The sequence below is a fragment of the Diachasmimorpha longicaudata genome, chromosome 11 (genome assembly GCF_034640455.1).
Source record: "Diachasmimorpha longicaudata isolate KC_UGA_2023 chromosome 11, iyDiaLong2, whole genome shotgun sequence".
NCBI lineage: Eukaryota > Metazoa > Arthropoda > Insecta > Hymenoptera > Braconidae > Diachasmimorpha > Diachasmimorpha longicaudata.
The window spans coordinates 2,836,046-2,855,160 of NC_087235.1; the positions used below are offsets into that span (position 1 = coordinate 2,836,046).

Sequence of the window (19,115 nt, forward strand, 5' to 3'; positions counted from 1 at the left end):
GTACGTCGGTCAATCGTCAGTATAAAGTCGCCAGTGTTCCATCAAACTTCCATTAATTTCAAGATTGTGTCACAGTTAATTGTTTTCAATTGTTTTCACATTCAATCATCAATCGAGCTCGTTCATGTATTATCATAACTGTAGTTATCATTACTGGCACTCGAAGTCCTCCAACGCCGGTCAGGGTGTCATCAGCTATTCATCGATAATTACCGATTAAAGTGGTATGGATTTACAACAGCAGATTGTGGAGTTGAGGGAGAAATTTTTTAAAAAACTCAAGGATGAAACACCGTCAGATGAACGTAATTATTTATACATTCAATTTATTGCTCCATGACATCTGTTCTTCACTTTTTTTTCGACTGTGTGACGTCTTGAAAAAGATGGAACGCTTCATTTATTTTATTATGGTAATAGGGCCAGTGAGGTAGATGTTTGCCTTCTGCCCGGTTGAGAACAAAGGTCAATGAATGTGTTCATTCAATAAATTCATTCATATCAGCCTCGGCAGGAACTTTTTCTTTGTCCAATGCCCATGACAGGAGCCTAAAAAAATAACATTCTGTTCGCAGGTGGTTTTCACCCTGATGATTTGGCGAGAATTAGGACCAAGGACGACTATCTCACGAGATGGCTGGAACATGCAGAATTCAAAGTTGAGGAGGCAGTGAATATGTTGTGGGCGGCCTGCGAGTGGAGACGAAAAGTCGGGGCCAATGGTAATTACCTGGTTGGTTTGGAATTCGTCGTTTCATCGAGATGATAATCATGTTTATTCTTGTAGACATCAGCGAGGACAACCTCGTCCGGGAGTACCTCCAGGACGGGGTGGTATATGGTTATGGGAGAGATCGGGATGGCAAGGGAATGCTAATCATCAAATCTAAACTCCACATAAAAGGGAATAGAGACTTTGGGGAGTTGCAGAGGTGCATTATTTATTGGTTTGAACGATTGGAGAGGTAATGAATATTCATTGATTTTTTTACTTTGTGTATTGGATAATTGAAACATTGAGTTGTAAATTTTATCCGCTGAGCCACTGAGAACCAATGAACAGCCAGTGCATTCGTCAGTGGGTTCAAGGAATCCAATAGCATAAATACAATTAAATACAACCTCGTTGGATCTGCGGACACATCAGTATCATGTTACAGTTAATCACAGAAGTATTTCAATAATTAATAATAAGTAGCTTAGACAAATACTGAAATAAATTATAAGGAGTCGTCTAGCACGAGGAAAACACGTACCTCAAACATTTGAGAAACCACGAGTGAAAGACCTTGAGAAACTGCAACTCATTAATTAAGTTTCCTGTTGTGGTAAGGAGACTTTGGAGCTAAAATTTCTCTGAATCTACAAATGAAAATAATATATTAGAATATAATTAATAAGTTAAATATATTAAGTTGAATCGGGGCGACATAGGGGGACCTTGATTCGATCTATTAATCAATGCTTCAGAACAATTATAGAAAAAAATATCCAGATTACTTTGAAAGTAATGATCCTTGAGTTGAGATGGTTTCATTATTCCAATTCTCTTATTAAATTGTTGTTTATGATCATAACGTTTTTTATGAGTATCAATTCCTCTGATTGAATTTGATTCTCTTAGTCTTCAATAACAGCTCTAGGATGCTCCAATAAATTCATTTAAAATTGCAACAAATTCATTCATATCTGATATGAGACTACAATTGTGTTTCATGGCTCAAGAATAAGATTTACAAATGTTCAAAAAAATATTCAAGATTAAAAAAAAAATAATAATTTTTTACAAAATATAATTTGAATGATACTTGGAAAACATAGTTTCATATTCTAAAGTGATAGTATTGTTTTGGCTAAATAGTAATGAAAATTGAAACAACTCTGTTAATATTCCAGAAACTATTGCGTTTAGATACACCAGTCACTGATATTTCCTGTAATACATACATTTTTTACAAGACAATAATTATGATGTATTCCTCGAATCTTATTGTTCCCTAAGAAATTCGCATAATAATCTATAAAATTGTTTCGAAGCTCGTTAAATTTTATTGCTGCTCTATTTCAGAGAAGGTCATGAACAAATCACACTCTTCTTCGACATGTGTGAGGCAGGTTTTTCCAACATGGACATGGAGTTTACAAAATACTTGATAAATCTATTCAAATACTATTATCCAAACTTTCTCAACAATATAATTCTGCTTGAGATGCCATGGGTGCTAAATACAGCACTGAAGCTAATAAAATCCTGGCTTCCAGCGAAGGCTATTCCTAAAATAAAGCAGGTGAACAAGACTCTATTGATGGAATACGTAGATCCAAGTGTTGCACTGATATCCTGGGGTGGAGAAAATGACTACAAATTTACCTTTGTACCGGAAGTTCGTAATGCTGCCAATTTAATTAATGGTAAATTGGATAATAAAAAAGTTCATTTTGCTGAGGCATCGCCGTTGAATGAGCAGCCAGCTTCTACCTTTGGAGATCAATCAAATGAAGAATCAAGTAATGGCCTCCAATAATTGCAAACAATCTCAATAATTTAAAACTTGACTTTCATCAATTATTCATCGGTATTTTTTTCAGTGCTTTCAATCACTCCTGACGTGATATCATTTAACAAAGAGGGGCAGGAGATTCTCGGTACGATTGTTCTGAAGAATCAGACTGTTGATAAGTGCATTTCCTACAAGGTAGTCATGCTCGCTCGATACTAATCATATCTCAATGAAACTGACTTTTTTATTCTCACGTGTGGTTCAAGATAAAAACAACAGCTCCAGAAAAATTTCGTGTACGCAGAAGCACAGGTGTATTACTGCCAGCACAGCAGGTCACCGTGACAGTGTCATTGCAGCCTGGTTTCAATTTACGTTCATTATTACACAATGATAAATTTTTGATCATGTGTCTGCCAATGACGGATGCCAAAATGACAGCTGAAGAGTTAGCTGATTTTTGGAAGGTATCAGGAAGTATACAGAAAGAAATTTTTTTATTCTCAGTGGAGCTCTTTAAATTTTTCTTCACCACGTTTCCATAATTGTACGCAATCCTGAATTTGGATGACAATCTATTCAAATACTATTACTCAAACTATCTCAACAATATAATTCTGCTTGAATTTGGATAAAAAAATGACTCGTACAATTTTGGTGCCATCACGTCTACAAATACTCAATAATTATTTATCATACCATACCATAGAAACTGAAGAAAAAAAACGCCAATCACCTATAAATCTCCACTTAAAATATTTCCTGCAATTTCCTCCTAGAATCTCTCATCCCCAAGGCCACTACAGTGGAAAATCCAATCAAATAGTCTTTTTACTTCATTTAAACACGTTCATGCCTTCTTTCCAAACGTTCAAATTAATTATCAGATTAAATAGAATCAAATACAATTATTCCAATTTATCAACTTTAATTGAATTAATTTCTAGACTAATGGCGAATCAGCAGAGCATCATAGAGTCTGGTGTCGTGATGGAGCAGGCGGTCCGGCGGGGTCGATTCTCTCCCCAGGGTCACCAGGAAGCGAGAGAACTATGGACCAACTCTATACAAAGGTAATAACCCCATTCTCTTCTGTCAAACCCAAAAACAAGAATAATTTTCCTGACGTTAAAAACATTCCCTCAGCTGTCCCATCTTGAGGAGTGTCATGGCAAGTTACATAAAGACCTGAGGACTCTGAAGCACGTGATGATAATATCAATAATCTGGACAGTAGTAGCAGCCATTGCAATCGTCTACATCTTGCGTTCTGACATTGGACAAATCATCAGCGGTGATCAGAGCTGTCACCTTCATCAAGGGTAGTACGAGGTTTGCGATTGGTAGTCGCAACGATGCAAAATTAGCTAAACAAAGTCGAAGGCTTGGAACCAACAATCATAACCAATTTATGAAGAATTTATCAACAAATTGTGAACACCACACGGTTATGCCACACAATACTAAAGACGCGTGTAAATAATAATTCACAGCAGTTGTCATTCCTATTGAATTTTCTCTTTTGTTCGATGGACGTTCTCTCCCACTCCACAAGACAACCAATTCGCAACAATGAAATTCCTCAACAAAAAAAAGGATGAAAAATCGAACAATAGTGAGGAATATTTTTGTATGCTTTTATACATTAGTGTCTGTGATGTGAAAATAAAAAAAATTTAATGCCGCCAGCAAACGAGTGATTATGGATGCGCGCAATTACTCCCCATTCATTTATACGCCTATTATACAAAATAAATATCTAATGAAGTGTTATTCAAAGTAAGAAATTCTTATATATTTTGTAATTAATAACAAGACGTAATTTATAAGGTGAAAATACGGCTTACTCGATGGAAGGCAAACGTGTAACTTTGTAATTTATATAAAACAAAAAGCTTAGAATAAAATTTGCAGATGAAAAAAATACACGAGCTGTTCATTGAATCAGTTATTGGTGAAAAAGGGAAAAGGAGAAACAGACCTGGAAATTCGTTGAAATGGAGGTAGTCGGAGTGGGGCTAATTGATGCCCAAGGGTGGGGAAACGTACGGCGCCGATTCCCCCACTATAGTCTAGCCAACCCCCTTTAGTCATCAAGACGATGGTGGGGGGAAGGGGAGAGTTTCCCGCCCTTTTCATGTAGCGTCACATTTCGTCCGTCCTGGCGTTAGTAGTCGATCTCCCGGGTTGTTCGGTGCGTCCTCTGCATTTGGCGGGCGCTCATACTCGACTAAAGTAAAAAATTCCAATGAAAAAATACAGATCAGGTGTTAAATCAATAATAGAAAGTATCCTCTGACTATCTGACGGTCCGTGAAGGCCGTGAAAAACGTTCAGATCTGATTATTTAATGGAAAGTGTGACGTAAAGTTGTCTCGTGAATAGTGAAAAATAATGCCTGTTACAAATCGCTTGGTGTAAACACGTCGTCCTCATTCTGTCTCTGTTCCACTAGCAACCAGTGGGGGAATATTATTTGGACAGCCGTTGTTGCGCACAAACATTTGCGCAGACAAATTTTGAACCGAAGCACAAGCTACGGGAAGGAAATCCAACACGAAAGCAGCGTCTGGCGTGTAACGGGTGGAGAAGTGCGGCAAACGGTGAAGTGACGAACGAAGGAACGAGTATTGCAGTCAGTTTCGATCGGCCATATTGGGGTCTACTGCGTTGAATCTTACACAACGCCCTCACACGTAGGAACGAGGTAAGCGGATATTTATCCAAGGCTTTCGTGGCGCCGCACGTTTTTTCTTTTCAACAACCCGAACGATAGCTCCCCCCCAAATACATACCAATATTACGGAATCAGATATATTACGATAAAATTTGTTGGAGAGGAATAAACCATAGGAAGCCCAATGGATTGGTTGATTATTTTTTCATTCAATGGATTATGGAATTAACGACTAACCTCATTTGTGCTTTATTACGACTCGATAGTTAGACTTTTTGTGTTTATCATGGGTGAGTAATGCAATGCGGGAAGAATGGATATGGTGCAGCCCCCTGCAACTCGAGCAAATACGTGACCCCGAATGTGTCTCACCTCGCGAGGTGGCGTTAGTATCACCAGGGCTATCCATTTTTGAATATCAAATGTTAGGGAAGTAGGAAAAAACAATATAATTCATAATATTGATAATAAAAGACGAAAGTAACAAATGTTTTAATCATTTTTATTAAACATAAAATGTGGCGAAAACAAATTAAAAAAAAGGTTTCTTTTATACAGAACACATCGAGTGATGCTTTTTTTCAAGACAACAATAGTTTTTTATCAATAATAAACAAATTACGACGTGCACCATTTCGATTGTTTTTTTTTGTATTGATTTGTTTTGATTCGACTCGCATTTAGACTAGTGCAATACTCTTGCATACGTCGCATTACAAAAAATTGAATAATGTGCACTAACATTTCTGTACCGTGTTTAGTACATGGAAACGATACTCGCTTTGATTTTAACACATCAGTTATAATCAAATCGAAAACATGTAAGGAGTCTCGGTGGATTTCAAAGAGACTTTCTAAATATAATATAAATTTATAGAAATGCGTATTAGGGTGATAATTATCAGTGGCTTTATTCCACTGCGTAAGCGAAGCTTCGGGTATTGTGGCATTACCAGAAGGGTTCAGAAGAGCATTCTTACATGCAATGCATTTAACATGATGTAAAATGCGTTTGATCAAATCCATGGACAAACAATATACAAGGCAATCGGTCATTCCTGGTTTTGAATAATCATGATCAAAAATTTCTTCCACACTCCAATCTTCATTCGTTATCATATTATCAATTCTTTCGATCAATTGTTTTTTTTTATCCGTGAAGGTCGAATCATCATAAATGGATTTAAGGTCAGAAAGCTTCAATAAAGGAGTTTGGGACTGATGAGTGGTGACAGTACAATTGCCTGTTGTTGGAGGTTTAAGCACACTGAATGTTGAAAGAATTTTATATATTTGTAAAAATGTCGGAGTAGAGGGATGGTCATTCGAGCCACCTGCTTGTCTTACAGACCCGAAGAATTTCTAATAAGGACAAACAGAAAAAAAGGATTCACACCAAACAATAGAGAAAAATAGCAGAAAAAGAAAAGATTAGCGAAGTTCAGAGGAAGCAAAGAAAAAATAAGGCAGGAAAGCACATAATTCCGGCGTAATAGGAAATTATTGAAGGAAAAGTGTCAATGGATACTGGCCTTGAGGATCAATTGAAATCAAAATCACTGGAAATTCATAATAAATCGGTAATAATTCCCTCTTACGCGTTTGTCTCATTTAAAAAATAAGATTGAGCAGTAGCAAACCTCGAGTGCATCCTGGTTCACACGTCCCGTAAAAACGAACGGAAAGCCATACTTTTCCACCAAATACTTAACCATATGCAACATCGACATCAAAGTAACACGAAGACCATCAGCAGTTTGTTGTGTTAGAAATGAATCGCGTGAAATTTTCTTTTCTTGTACATTCTGCTCCCATATATTTAATTTATCCAATGAACTTTGAATTAACTGTAAAAAATATTGTGAAATTAAATAATTTTCATTGAAATTCTTATGAATAAATTTTAAAAAAACTTACTTTCCAATCCAGGCCCGTCGGCGTAACAGCGTTCATGATGTGTTTTCGATTAAGTGCATCGAAAAGGTCATTTAACCATTTGCAGAACTCTGCAGTTGCCTGGCTGTCCTTCAATTCAGGGATGTCCTTGAGAGCATTTAAGCCACGGTAGACAGAGTTACTAAAAATCTGAACTGCGAGTGAAACGCGCATTTTAGAAGAGTTATTCAAATGAAAATGATTTGCGGTCAGTTTTGGCACCAACTTCAGCTGTCCTCTTCTGGATGACTCTTGATCTCTCTCATGTAGGAATTTAACGTGATTCCAATCGATCAACGAGTCTCCTGGATCACGCTGTAGTACCTTCACTTTTTCCCACCGATTCCTGATGCACTTAAAAAGGTGGGGGGTATCAGAAAACACAAAAACTTTTCTGTTGTCATCCAGTGGATGGATGAAATGGCTTTTAGCATGTCCCAATGTTCCGCTGACGCCTACTTCGGACCAGAATTTTCGATTGCTGCTGGCCCCGTCTGTTATGACACCATGAATTTTGGCTCCTACGTTCTCCATCAATGTAATTGCTCTCAATATTAAAGACGCAACTACATCGCCCTTGACAGGTCCTCTGGAAGCAAATACTGCAATCGGTTGCGTATATGTATCTGCAAGTGGCTGGAATAATATGACTAGCCCATGATTCGCTTTTTCAGTGAACTTCGACGATCGCAGGCCGTCTTCACCAAAATCTTGCAATCCTCTGTATGTCAATGATTTCGTATCTACCGTGATGCTCTCCCGAGTAGCCATTTCATCCAATAATAACAATCCGTGCCTCTGCATTTCACTTTTCTTCTCAAAAGACAACTTCAGGAGTTCGAAGAATTTAGCATCAAATCCGCAAACAGTATTAATTGTTGATAAATGGCTATTGATGAGGGATAATAATTATTAATATAATAAGTTATTAATAAAAAATTAAAAATAAGCGAATATAATTACTTTTGTATTGTTCTGGGACAGGGTAGAGGTAAGATTCCATTACTACGGAGCAGCTGATATGTAGACGATGATCTCGTGTGTAATAGTAAAGCTAATACCATCCACTCTTCGTCATAGCGTCGACCGGTAGGACTTTTCCTTTTCGCTGATGCGAGGATTTGTTTGACCACTCGAAACTGATTTCCTTCAATATTCTGCTCCTGCATGTATTGTTCTATTTCCTCCCTTTTTAGTCCTTTTATTTGAACTCTGCAATGTTCAAGCTCTGATTTTAAATTGCTGATAGTTTTTTGAGCTCGTTGTTTTATTCTCCGAGCGCAACCAACTTGAGTCTTCATTTTGAGCCACTGCTTCTTTCTGATAGGACACACAGGAATTTTCAATTTCTTTGGCTCTGTTTGATTTTTCAATCTCTGGAGCCTTTTGGCCACAGTTCTTTTGGCCTTTAGACAGAAGTTACAGATTGTAGTTCCCTCCACAATCAAAAGACAGTGCGTGTGTCGCCAAACATTGCTTATGTCTTTCACTACTGTTTTGGAGTTTATTTTAGGAAAGTCTTTCAGTTTATGAGAACCGTCGCAGACGTGAATTTTATCTAAATTGAATAATAGATCCTCCACCTGCTGGACAGTGTGTAGTTTCTCATCCATACTCAGCCTCGACAAACTCACATTTTGATCGAGAATGTATGCTTTCACAACCATTTCTTGATTTATTATTATTCTTTTCGAAGCATATATCTTATAATTATTGTCAAATTCAATGCAATGATTTTTTGAGAAGAAAATGAAATTTTCACTTTTCTGTGGCAGATATTCCACAGACCAATCAGCGGGAAGTTTAACCATTTCAGTTAAATTTTTCTGGTGAATCTGAGAAAGTTCGACTGTGGTAGATTGCCTGAACAAGTCGTCCAAAGAATGGTTGGAGGAGTTAATTGTTTCACTTTCTATTTCAAAATTAGAAGAACAAACACTCAGTGGTCGCCCTTGTGATTCCATGCTTCTTTTTTGATAAGTCCTTGAGATGCCAGAACTTGAAGAACAAGCACTCAGAGGCCTTGCTTGTGACTCCATAGCCTCTGCATGATAAACACTCGAAACGTCAGATCTTCTCGAACAACAACTCGAAGATCTGGTATGTTGCTTCGTAGCATGCAATTCGCAATTATTTGAGATATTCGAGTTCACATCTGTGTCTACAACTGTCCACACGAATTGAGAAGGAATTGCGCCTTTCTGTAATCGAGCTATTTTATAAGGAATCTAGGAAAGAGAAATACTATTGTGAACTTTGTCAATGAAAATTAATTGATTAATTTGTTAATTAGGACTCACCTTCTGTACTATTGTTCCATCGATGGCATAAATGATTTTATGTCTCTCTATTTCACTTTCACGAAAATGTTGATAACAAATTGGATCTCCTGACTTGAGCAAAGGCATTTTTGTGGCAAATTTCCATTCTTTCAAGCGTGCAGGATCTTTAGGAGTACTAAAACAAGGCCCTTTATCGGGGTTACTTGAATAGCCTACTGTACATCCAACGATCGCACACGATGGCATAATGTCACACAATTTTTTCTATTTATTTTATCTATTGAATTTTATTTATTCTGATTTTTTTATACTTCTATCACCTAAGTTGTTTGATCACTCAAGGTTATGTCGGCTCCCAACCAAATGTAAACACTCCCTGGTGACACATACGCCACACCGCGGATTAGTTCCTACTTGAAGACAAGATCGGGGACGCCAATTTATATAGAGAAGTAGGAGAGTTGCAGGGGGCTGATATGGTGGAATGATGCGGTGATGGAGGCGGGTTTAGTCGGTCTCTGGGTACCCTTTGCTCCTCGCCTTTGGCACTGCGTCCTATCGTCCATATTGCTGACAGCGCCGACAGTGATAATTTTGTGAAATTTTTGGTTTGTCCCCGTTAATGCCCCCTGTGTCCTGGGAATGAAAGCATTCAATTTGTATTTCACATTTTTCACTGTGAAAATTAACATTCATTGGATTATTGTTAATTAGGAAATATCATGAATCCCAGATATTGCACCTGCTCGAAATAATATGGCGAGCGTTGGGTGTGCAAACGATGCCACGATGGCCAAGTGGCATAGCCCCGAGTACGCCTACGAAATACTCGGTCGTGCTACTTTAGGTCCTTATTGCATCCTTCATCAAGTCATTAAAATTCACTTATCGTTCACTTAATATCCCTAATTACCCTGCTTTCATGTGCCTCGACCTGTCCCTGGACAAATGAAATATATTTCAATTTTCATGGACTCATTATTGATTTTTTTTTCTCACTCGGGGACAGAGATTTGATCACTTTTGGAATAACTCATTATGCCAGGATTATACGACAATATTTGATTAGCCTTAAGGAATGATTGTTTGTTCAATGATTATAGGCCAATGATTCTATGATTGTTAACTTTGCAGGGGCTTTACTGAAGAAAATTCACTATTGAAGAACCTGTGGAGATTGATGACTTCATTATGTCGGCTGCTAACGTAACGACGATAAAACTCGAAGAGGGACAGGAGTCGGTAACAGAAATCCAAACTTATCTGGAGACGTTTAATAAAGAGATCGAAGGTGGCCAGGGCGAGCAGTTGCAACATGTGCAGCGTAAGTTCATTATTCCTATATTTTATTTTCACTGCCGGAAAAAGTTAGTTTCTGGGTTCCAGTGAATGTCACGTGACCAGCAATTTTTCACTTATTTTATCAATATTTTCAGTATAAATTGACAATCAATCGCAAATATACGGGTGACCTTCAATGTTAGGAGATTCTTAGTTCCAGAATTTTAATTCTAATTTTTTTACTGACAGTTTTGGGGTTTATGAATCAAAAGCATTGAACATCAAAGTTACAAAAATGTTGATATCACAGAAACAAATGAAAAAACCAAAAACTCGGCAAAATATGAAGATTACAGAACGTTTAGAAAGCCCAAAGCATTGCTCTTCAGGGGCATCAACAAAGAGAAAGAATAGAAATAATAATCCGGGAAATCTGTCCCCTCATTTTAAATAGAATGAAAAATTTCCACTCAAAGTGTCTTACCTGATATCTGCTTTAATTACTATTGCTATTATTTGAGAATTTCATTCCTTTCAAATTTTCTCAGCTTACCATTTCAATTATATATCCATAAACATCGAATATAAAAAAAAATAGCGTATGAAACGCAGTTTAGATAATAGTCAGCATTCCATTTTTTTTTTATTTTCCTATTATAGTTGAATGCACAGTGGTTTGTACCAAACTGTAAAGATACTTAAATATCATTAAATAATCAATTGCTCGTTGTCGCTGCAATCTACTCTACAACGATGACTTTCCGAAGGAAATTTTATTCTAGAGCCTGGAACCTCATTTCTCTTTGCATTCGCCACATTTTTTAACGTTCTCAAATAATCGTAAAACCACTGATAAATGTTTCTGATAACAGTTCAGCAGGTTGAAGGCCTTTCTGGTGGTGAAGAAGGTGGTACATACTTCGTAGACCAATCCGGGCAGTACTACTATCAAGCCAACAGTGACGAGGCGCCGGTTATGACACAAGTGCAGATACAGGAAGTAGAGGAGGAGGGCCAACCTGACGAAGCCCAAGAAGAGCAGTATCACGAAGTTGAGGAGCTTGAGAATGTAGAGGCTGAAGAGGATGCTCAAGTTCCCAGTAATGGAAATGTAGTATTAAACTCAACAGATGCTTACCAAACAGTGACGATCGTTCCCTCAGACACGAATCCTGGTGAAGTCAGCTACGTACTGATTGTACAGCAGCCAGATGGTGAGGACAAAGATCGTGGCGAGGGTGAAGGGGCTGAGGGTGAAGAGGGTGAACAAGATCTCACTGTCTATGATTTTGAGGATAACGAGGATAACGATGGTGCACAAACTGAGTACGAAGCTGATGATGATAAAACTAAAATAGTCAAGTATTTACCGAAAAAATCCCAGACAGTAACACAGGCGCACATGTGTAATTACTGCAACTACACAAGTCCAAAGCGCTATCTACTCTCGAGGCACATGAAGTCGCACTCTGAGGAAAGACCTCACAAATGCAGTGTCTGCGAGAGGGGATTTAAAACACTTGCATCATTACAGAATCACGTTAACACTCACACTGGTACGAAACCACATCATTGCAAGTTCTGCGACAGTGCGTTTACAACGTCAGGTAATATTTTCACTTTTCTCATCAGTGAAACTATCTTATTAAGAATTCTGGGTGTTCTGAATATTTTGAGTACTTCATAAAAACTGTGGGCTGTCCCTCTCCTTTTTTTTCTCAATTTTAAAATACAACGGGTATAGCAACTGCGAAGAAAGTTTTACGTTTTCACTCTTATATCGAAGTTAACGCGAGTTTTCCGTTCACTTGATGATAGGGGTAAAGGCTGTAAAATGAATACTGATTTTTTTTTCTTTTTGGAAAGTTGATAACTCATTGGGTTGAACGGTGTACTTGGTTCAGTTGTTAAGGAGTCCAGACAGTTTAATTGATGAATTTCTTTCCAAATAATAAGTATTTTCAAAAAGTGAAAATTATTCGTAAGGCCCTCCTTTCCCTCGCAATTTAAGGCCTGCAGAAGGTCATTCAAGTATTAAGTCGTACTGTGAGGAGGAGGGGGACGCGTAGTTTGTGACGCATGGTAAAGAAAGGGATATGGTCAAGTTCTCTGATTGATTGATTGATTGATTGGTAACTCGTTACTCCACGGTATGTTGTACAGCGAGCAATGTATGGTGCAAGGTCATACAATGATATCAATCATTTTTTGATAAACAAGCATGATATTCTTGTGCAGCAATCCAATCGTATTTTAAGATGATAAAAGCAATGAAGCAAATGAAATAAGTGAAGTTAGATGTGACATTAGCGATAGATCATTAGACTCTTAATTACAGCTAGGAGGTGTCGCGCCAGTAGATTCTTCTTTTAGATATATATATATATCCCCCCCACACACACACACACACACATATTATGGGCAATTATGGGAAAAATTGTAATGACAAAAGCGGAAAATAACACACAATGATAAGTGAATAGTACCCAAATTTCTCGAAAAATTCAAAATATGATAAGCTCCCAATAGCTCTAATTATTCTAGAGTTGATCAGAAAATTTACTGAGTATTTAATATTTAAATATTCCGAACTCTTTATCCAATTGTTATTCTTTTCGCTGTTCCAGTTCAAAAGTTCAACAATTACAAACGAGATTTTCATTCACTTTTTAATATATGTACTACGATGATTTGTTTAGTGAATTTAAATAACTGATGAACAAATGAACAATTACATTATCTGTCCCATATTATCATTTGGCAAATTACCATTGTCACTTCAGACTTGCTTGGAAAAATAGTGAAAATGAAAAAAATAATTTATTCTTAAATTTATTTTCCCTGATAATTGAATTTAAAAATAGCTCTGTGTGTGGTGCTAAGACGATAAAAATTCCCAGAGATCCTTTATTCCTACAGTCCTGGGTTTTGAACATACCAATTAACGTTTATACCACAAAAAATACTGGTAGCTGAGTTGGTATGGAATGCTCCGCATAAAATGAGCTCAGAAAAAAAAAAATTATAATAAGCGTTCAGCCCAATTGTTCAGAGAATGTACTTCACGAGTTGATGGTAGTTCTTAGTTCTGTGTACTGTAAATACTTCAAGTATTCCATAAACCTGTGGTTTGTTAATGTTCATTGCAAAATACATGATGTTTAAATTTTTCAGGGGAACTTGTGAGACACGTGAGATATCGCCACACCCACGAAAAACCACACAAATGTCACGAGTGCGATTATGCATCCGTGGAGCTGTCGAAGTTGAAGAGACACATAAGGTGTCACACTGGAGAGCGTCCGTACCAATGTCCTCATTGTACATACGCCAGCCCCGATACATTCAAATTGAAACGACATTTGCGTATTCATACTGGTGAAAAACCCTACGAGTGTGACATTTGTCAGGCCAGATTTACGCAATCCAACAGTTTGAAGGCGCATAAACTAGTGCATAATGGTAATGTATTCATTCAATCAAAAATAGTGAGATAATTCTCATTCAATTGTACAGAGAGAGCAGTCTCAACATGTCACAATCATAGTGATTTGCAAATAGTACTTTAGTTCGGAGAGAGCATATCGAAAACTTGAGATATTTTCTTTAAATTAATGATAATTTCCCTAATTTCGTGAATTATTTTCTTCTCGAATATTCGTTATTGTTCAATTGCAAACTCAAGTTTCATTTCTCTGTGTACATGTTGAACTTGTCATTCCATAAGTGCATTAACCATTCGTTTCTCTTTACAGTTGGAGACAAACCGGTATTCCAGTGCGAGCTGTGTCCAACGACCTGCGGCAGAAAAACAGATCTCAGGATTCACGTACAAAAATTGCATACCTCTGATAAGCCATTGAAATGCAAACGCTGTGGCAAAGCATTCCCCGACCGGTACAGCTACAAGTTGCACAGTAAAACACACGAGGGTGAAAAATGTTACAAATGCGATCTCTGTCCCTACGCTTCTATTTCCGCTAGACATTTGGAGAGTCACATGTTGATTCACACTGATCAAAAGCCGTACCAGTGTGATCATTGTTATCAGTCGTTCAGGCAAAAGCAGCTATTGAAACGTCACTGCAATCTCTATCACAATCCATCGTACGTGCCGCCACCACCGCAGGAGAAAACTCATCAGTGCCCCGAGTGTGAGCGTGCATTCAGGCATAAGGGTAATTTGATTAGGCACATGGCTGTTCACGATCCCGAGTCATCGCTGCAGGAGAAACAACAGGCCCTGAAGATTGGCAGACAGAAGAAGATACAGATCATCGATGGACAGCGTGTCGAGGTCATGACCGGTTAGTGATTCATTGGTTTTAATTTTTTTTTTCTATTGTTTATTGAAGGAATGTCTCTGGAAGTTTACGATATGATGAAGGTCATTGACTAATCTCCATGCATTGGTTATTATGAACAACAGGTGATTTAGCTTCTAAACTTAAAGGTTACGACGACGAAGAGGAAGAGGAGGAGGAAGAGGACATGATGGCCGTTGAGGGCAGCGATGGACAGCAGTATGTGGTGCTTGAAGTTATTCAGTTGGCTGATAATCAGAGCTCAGATCAGGTAATTGCAACTAAATAAATACATTAATATGGAATCTTATTAACATTTTTTTCGACTGCTGGTGTACTAATTATACATCCGCAAAAGTATCACATGAAAACTTCTCCACAAGGGATTATTTAATTTCGTTTAAGCATAAAAAAGAACGTTTTTAAGACATGAAAAGATTCCCGCTTTATTGTTTTTCATTTTTCGGAATTATTTTTTGATTCAACACATAAAATTTCTTGTAGATGGCTGTTGTGGCGAGTGAAGATGGTGACTTGATGATGCAAGACCCATTGAGTTCCGAAGTTGGAATTGTAGAATCAATAGAAAATGGAGAAGAGGAAGAGGAAGAGGAGGAGGATGTAAACTTGGAAGAGATTAAACAAGCAATCGCGTCCCGCAAAGTGCACCAGAAAGCCAACAGTGATTCAAAAATAAGTAAAGATATGGAGAACTGCTTCGGCTTTGATGAGGTAATTATTCTTTTTCACAGCCAAATGTGGATAAATATTCCTTAAAAAATGTTTCTTTTATGACGATTCTTTTTTCAATCGGTTTGAACTGCTGCTATGATCGTCGAAGCAGCGCAAATTTGAACGCAAAGAATAACGTAACATAGTTGAATTTATTTAATTGATCATTTCAGGAAGAGGAAGAAGAGGAGGAAGAGGAAGAGGATGATGCAGGCACTGAAATTCGCCTCTTGGAGTCCCTCTCGTAATGATCAACACTCGACTAAACTGGGCGTAATGTACCTACTTAATAGTCAGAACATTTTTCTTTTAATCAACAGAGCGGAAAGCTAATCCAACGCATACATTGATGATCATGATTCTGGGATTACACAGTGTAAATTAGAAATATGTAATAATTTATCCATCTTACTGTGTTTAGTCATATTCACTAAGATTCGTAGTTTTTACGTGATGTAAACGAGATGGGGTTTATTGGGTAAACAATCACGTAAACTTGAAAAGCAACATTTATATTTTTCGCTCTTGTATCCAACTCGTACGAGTTTGTCATTTGTTAAGAAATCCATTTACTGATAAATATCAATTACAGAACTTATAATGATATAATGAGTGAATGGAGATACACGAATGAATGAATTGATAGGCTCCTGCCTTGTAAATATTTCTTTTTTTCTTCAATTATTCTGTATTTGATAAACATGAAATTACGTTAAGGATTTAGCATAACTGTCCAGAGAATATACTCTGCACTAAGTGGATTATTCCATCCACAATGTTAGAATGAATGGTAAATGATTTAACTGAAAAATACACGATTCCACAGACATGACCAAAAGTTTTAAGTTTCATTGGTATTTTTTGTTGTACCAAAATTTATCAATTATTAGCTTGCAACTCGTCCAATTAAGGAAAGAATATTTTCGCAATCTTCCTTCCCTAGTTTCCATTCATCTCAACATGTCTCTAGTTGTTCCAATTTTAGCTTGTATTCATTTCATTTGGGATTAGTGTTTCATGTTATGTTTCCAGCATAATTGACAATTCCTGTTAAAAAAATAAATTTAATATTAATCAATTAAATGTATGAAAAATTGATATGCTGTCTGGCGTAATCGTATAGTTGGAAGAATTCGCAATTTATGAATGATTCATCATCGCAGAGTTACAATTGGTGTGGAAATTCACAGTCCTTGCGGCTCTACGGTGGCGATACATAAATATATATGATATATATAGATATTTAAATATTGAAATGATTGAGTTTAAACGTAATTATTTTGCAAATAATAATTTAATTAGTGCTTTTGATTTCATTAATAGATGTGAAGAACCAAAATAATTGAATATTGTTTTCTGAATGCATACATTATGTCTCAAGAGTATACACAAAAACGACACCATTAAGAAGTTCGTTAAAAGTGAAATTTCAAACGACGTAAAGTGGAATCACCTATGTACAATTTTTTTACACTAAAAAAAATCTACTGTACAATTGTAATTTAGAACCTTGATCGGCACTGTTACATGCTGTCAATAATAATAATCATAAGTTTAAAAAAAAAGAACAGAATTTCATGGCCGTGTTTTTACAATGGGGTAATTTTAGTGGGGGGACATAGCAGAAGAAAAAATTAATGAAGATGAAAGGCATGGCAAACAGCTCTTCCATCGGGGCTCTTTGCCCTCAACTTTATTAGCGCCGTGTGATGGTCAAGGGGGAGACAGCAGGCGAGTTGAGGCCGCACCCAGGTGGAGGTTCCGTTGTGTGGTCGTCAACCCTCAAAGCCCGGTGGATATCAATAGCAGACAGCCACGATAGATTAAATTTTGCCTCATACATAGGATCAATATCCTCTCCTAATTGATTGTCATACCTTTCTTTCTACTGTGAAAAAACAAATTCTCATATATGGCATTTCCATAGGTATTTTTATCTCTGATATTAAGTTTCGGAGGTGAATCATTTATGTTTCATTCAGAAATATTCGAAATATGAATCATTAACTAATATTTAAATAGTGGAACAGATGGACCTAATTTTTTTGATTAAAAAAAAAATAATCCGTTGGAGATAAAGTGATTTAATCATTCGAATTTCTAATTATTTTATTAACTAATAGTTCTGGTAAAAAGAGTGGGGGCTACTTGCCTGATCCCCAATTTCATCTACAAAAATTAGTATTACTTAATTAATAGCAGAAGTCACAGTTCTACATCAAAAACTATTTAATCAATAAATTATAAATCTAAATTATTAATGATTAATTATGAGGAAAAATTGAATCTGTAATTTCCGAAGAAAATCCCTCTGTCATTCTCTCACGACCTGAAATTTCTTCAAGGATTTGTTCCACTTTTCCGTTGATTGCAAGAACTTATGATCTCCTAGGGAGTAAAAAAATCAAATTTTTCATTCACACAAGAAAATTTGTAATCGAAAGCGAGCCAAGCGATTTGTACTCGCGATTGTCATGCGAAGCAGAGATTGTTGGACGATGTCTCGGTATACGTCGATTAACCCGGATAACCCTCCCTCACGGTGTGACCAAAAGCAACAGGGTATATAGTCTCACCATAGTTGAGGATAGACAAGCCAACGAAAGAGGATAGAGTCACTGCTGTTGCCTTAGCAATAGAGGGGGCCCCCGGGGGTATATCGTGATAATGCCAACGATAGGATACAGTCACCCAGTGTAGCACCAAAGCCTAACCGTTATTGGCCTGACATAAACGTATACCGCAAACATTGGATACATGTATATAGTTAACAATGAAAAAGGCTGAAATGAAAGAAAAAAAAAAACAATCTGTTGAGATTGTTGGGTCTGTTGGCAAGGTGAAGGGGAAAGGGAAGGGGAGGACCTCACCTCTCCAGACACATTGCCCAAGAACAATGATTCACGACGCGCGACGCCCTACGATTTCCGCGTTTTATATACACCACTCAAATGTACATTTCTTTTGTCCTCTTTTCTCACTGTCACCGTCTCTCCTATATAAACATTAATCCTGGTGCCCTCACTGGGAGATACCCGTGGAATGCTCGAAAGTCAAATTGCGACATTCGATCTACAAACTCCAATTAACTCTACGTCTACTTTGCCAATTTTCCCCCGTCTCTCCCTCCCTCATCTTTATTTATTTATTATTTTTTTGAAGAAGGGTAGAGAGCCGCACCCTCGGCCAATTTATATTGTTTTGACGGTGCAAGAAATTAGTGAGGTAATAAAGCCAGTATAATTGCATACTCGCACTGTAACGTTGCAAATGCACATATTTACTAACAATTTCAACCTCTTCCTCACCAGCCCCCCCACCCCCATGCACGCTTTCTTCGCGTTTTAATGAATAAAGTGGACGACTCGTGAGGATGCGTTTGAATTGTTAGTCGAGAGGAAAA

General features: G+C 37.3%; 3 protein-coding genes and 1 long non-coding RNA gene across 7 annotated transcripts; 2 read left to right on the forward strand and 2 right to left on the reverse strand.

Moving 5' to 3' along the window:
• Nucleotides 1–165: 165 nt before the first annotated feature.
• LOC135167238 (motile sperm domain-containing protein 2-like) lies at nt 166–4,425 on the forward strand. The gene is made up of 8 exons (XM_064130232.1): nt 166–305; nt 576–722; nt 788–965; nt 2,069–2,508; nt 2,590–2,696; nt 2,768–2,968; nt 3,449–3,574; nt 3,648–4,425. Exons 1-8 carry the CDS (start codon nt 227–229, stop codon nt 3,825–3,827), a joined length of 1,458 nt encoding a protein of 485 aa, XP_063986302.1. The 5' UTR covers nt 166–226; the 3' UTR covers nt 3,828–4,425.
• LOC135167243 (uncharacterized) lies at nt 963–4,676 on the reverse strand. The gene is made up of 3 exons (XR_010299821.1): nt 4,483–4,676; nt 1,257–1,362; nt 963–1,132 (listed from the first exon to the last, which is right to left on the reverse strand). It is a non-coding gene; the product is annotated as an uncharacterized LOC135167243 (long non-coding RNA).
• Nucleotides 4,677–5,664: 988 nt separating this feature from the next.
• On the reverse strand, nt 5,665–10,534 carry LOC135167229 (uncharacterized). Of its 3 annotated transcripts, none has more exons than XM_064130209.1 (6): nt 10,138–10,534; nt 9,414–10,031; nt 8,077–9,314; nt 7,096–8,002; nt 6,819–7,025; nt 5,665–6,540 (listed from the first exon to the last, which is right to left on the reverse strand). In XM_064130209.1, the coding sequence occupies exons 2-6, from the start codon at nt 9,639–9,641 to the stop codon at nt 5,797–5,799; spliced, it is 3,324 nt and encodes a 1,107-aa protein (XP_063986279.1). In that variant the 5' UTR covers nt 9,642–10,031; nt 10,138–10,534; the 3' UTR covers nt 5,665–5,796. The 3 variants fall into 3 exon arrangements, with proteins under 3 accessions (XP_063986279.1, XP_063986278.1, XP_063986280.1); XM_064130208.1 differs by having other exon boundaries at nt 8,077–9,341; XM_064130210.1 differs by having other exon boundaries at nt 6,398–7,025; nt 8,077–9,341.
• Nucleotides 10,535–10,584: 50 nt separating this feature from the next.
• LOC135167232 (transcriptional repressor CTCFL-like) lies at nt 10,585–17,285 on the forward strand. 2 transcript variants are annotated; one of them, XM_064130214.1, is made up of 7 exons: nt 10,585–10,719; nt 11,549–12,283; nt 13,851–14,138; nt 14,432–14,983; nt 15,106–15,251; nt 15,485–15,712; nt 15,886–17,285. In XM_064130214.1, exons 1-7 carry the CDS (start codon nt 10,587–10,589, stop codon nt 15,958–15,960), a joined length of 2,157 nt encoding a protein of 718 aa, XP_063986284.1. In that variant the 5' UTR covers nt 10,585–10,586; the 3' UTR covers nt 15,961–17,285. The 2 variants fall into 2 exon arrangements, with proteins under 2 accessions (XP_063986284.1, XP_063986285.1); XM_064130215.1 differs by having other exon boundaries at nt 15,130–15,251.
• Nucleotides 17,286–19,115: the final 1,830 nt, after the last annotated feature.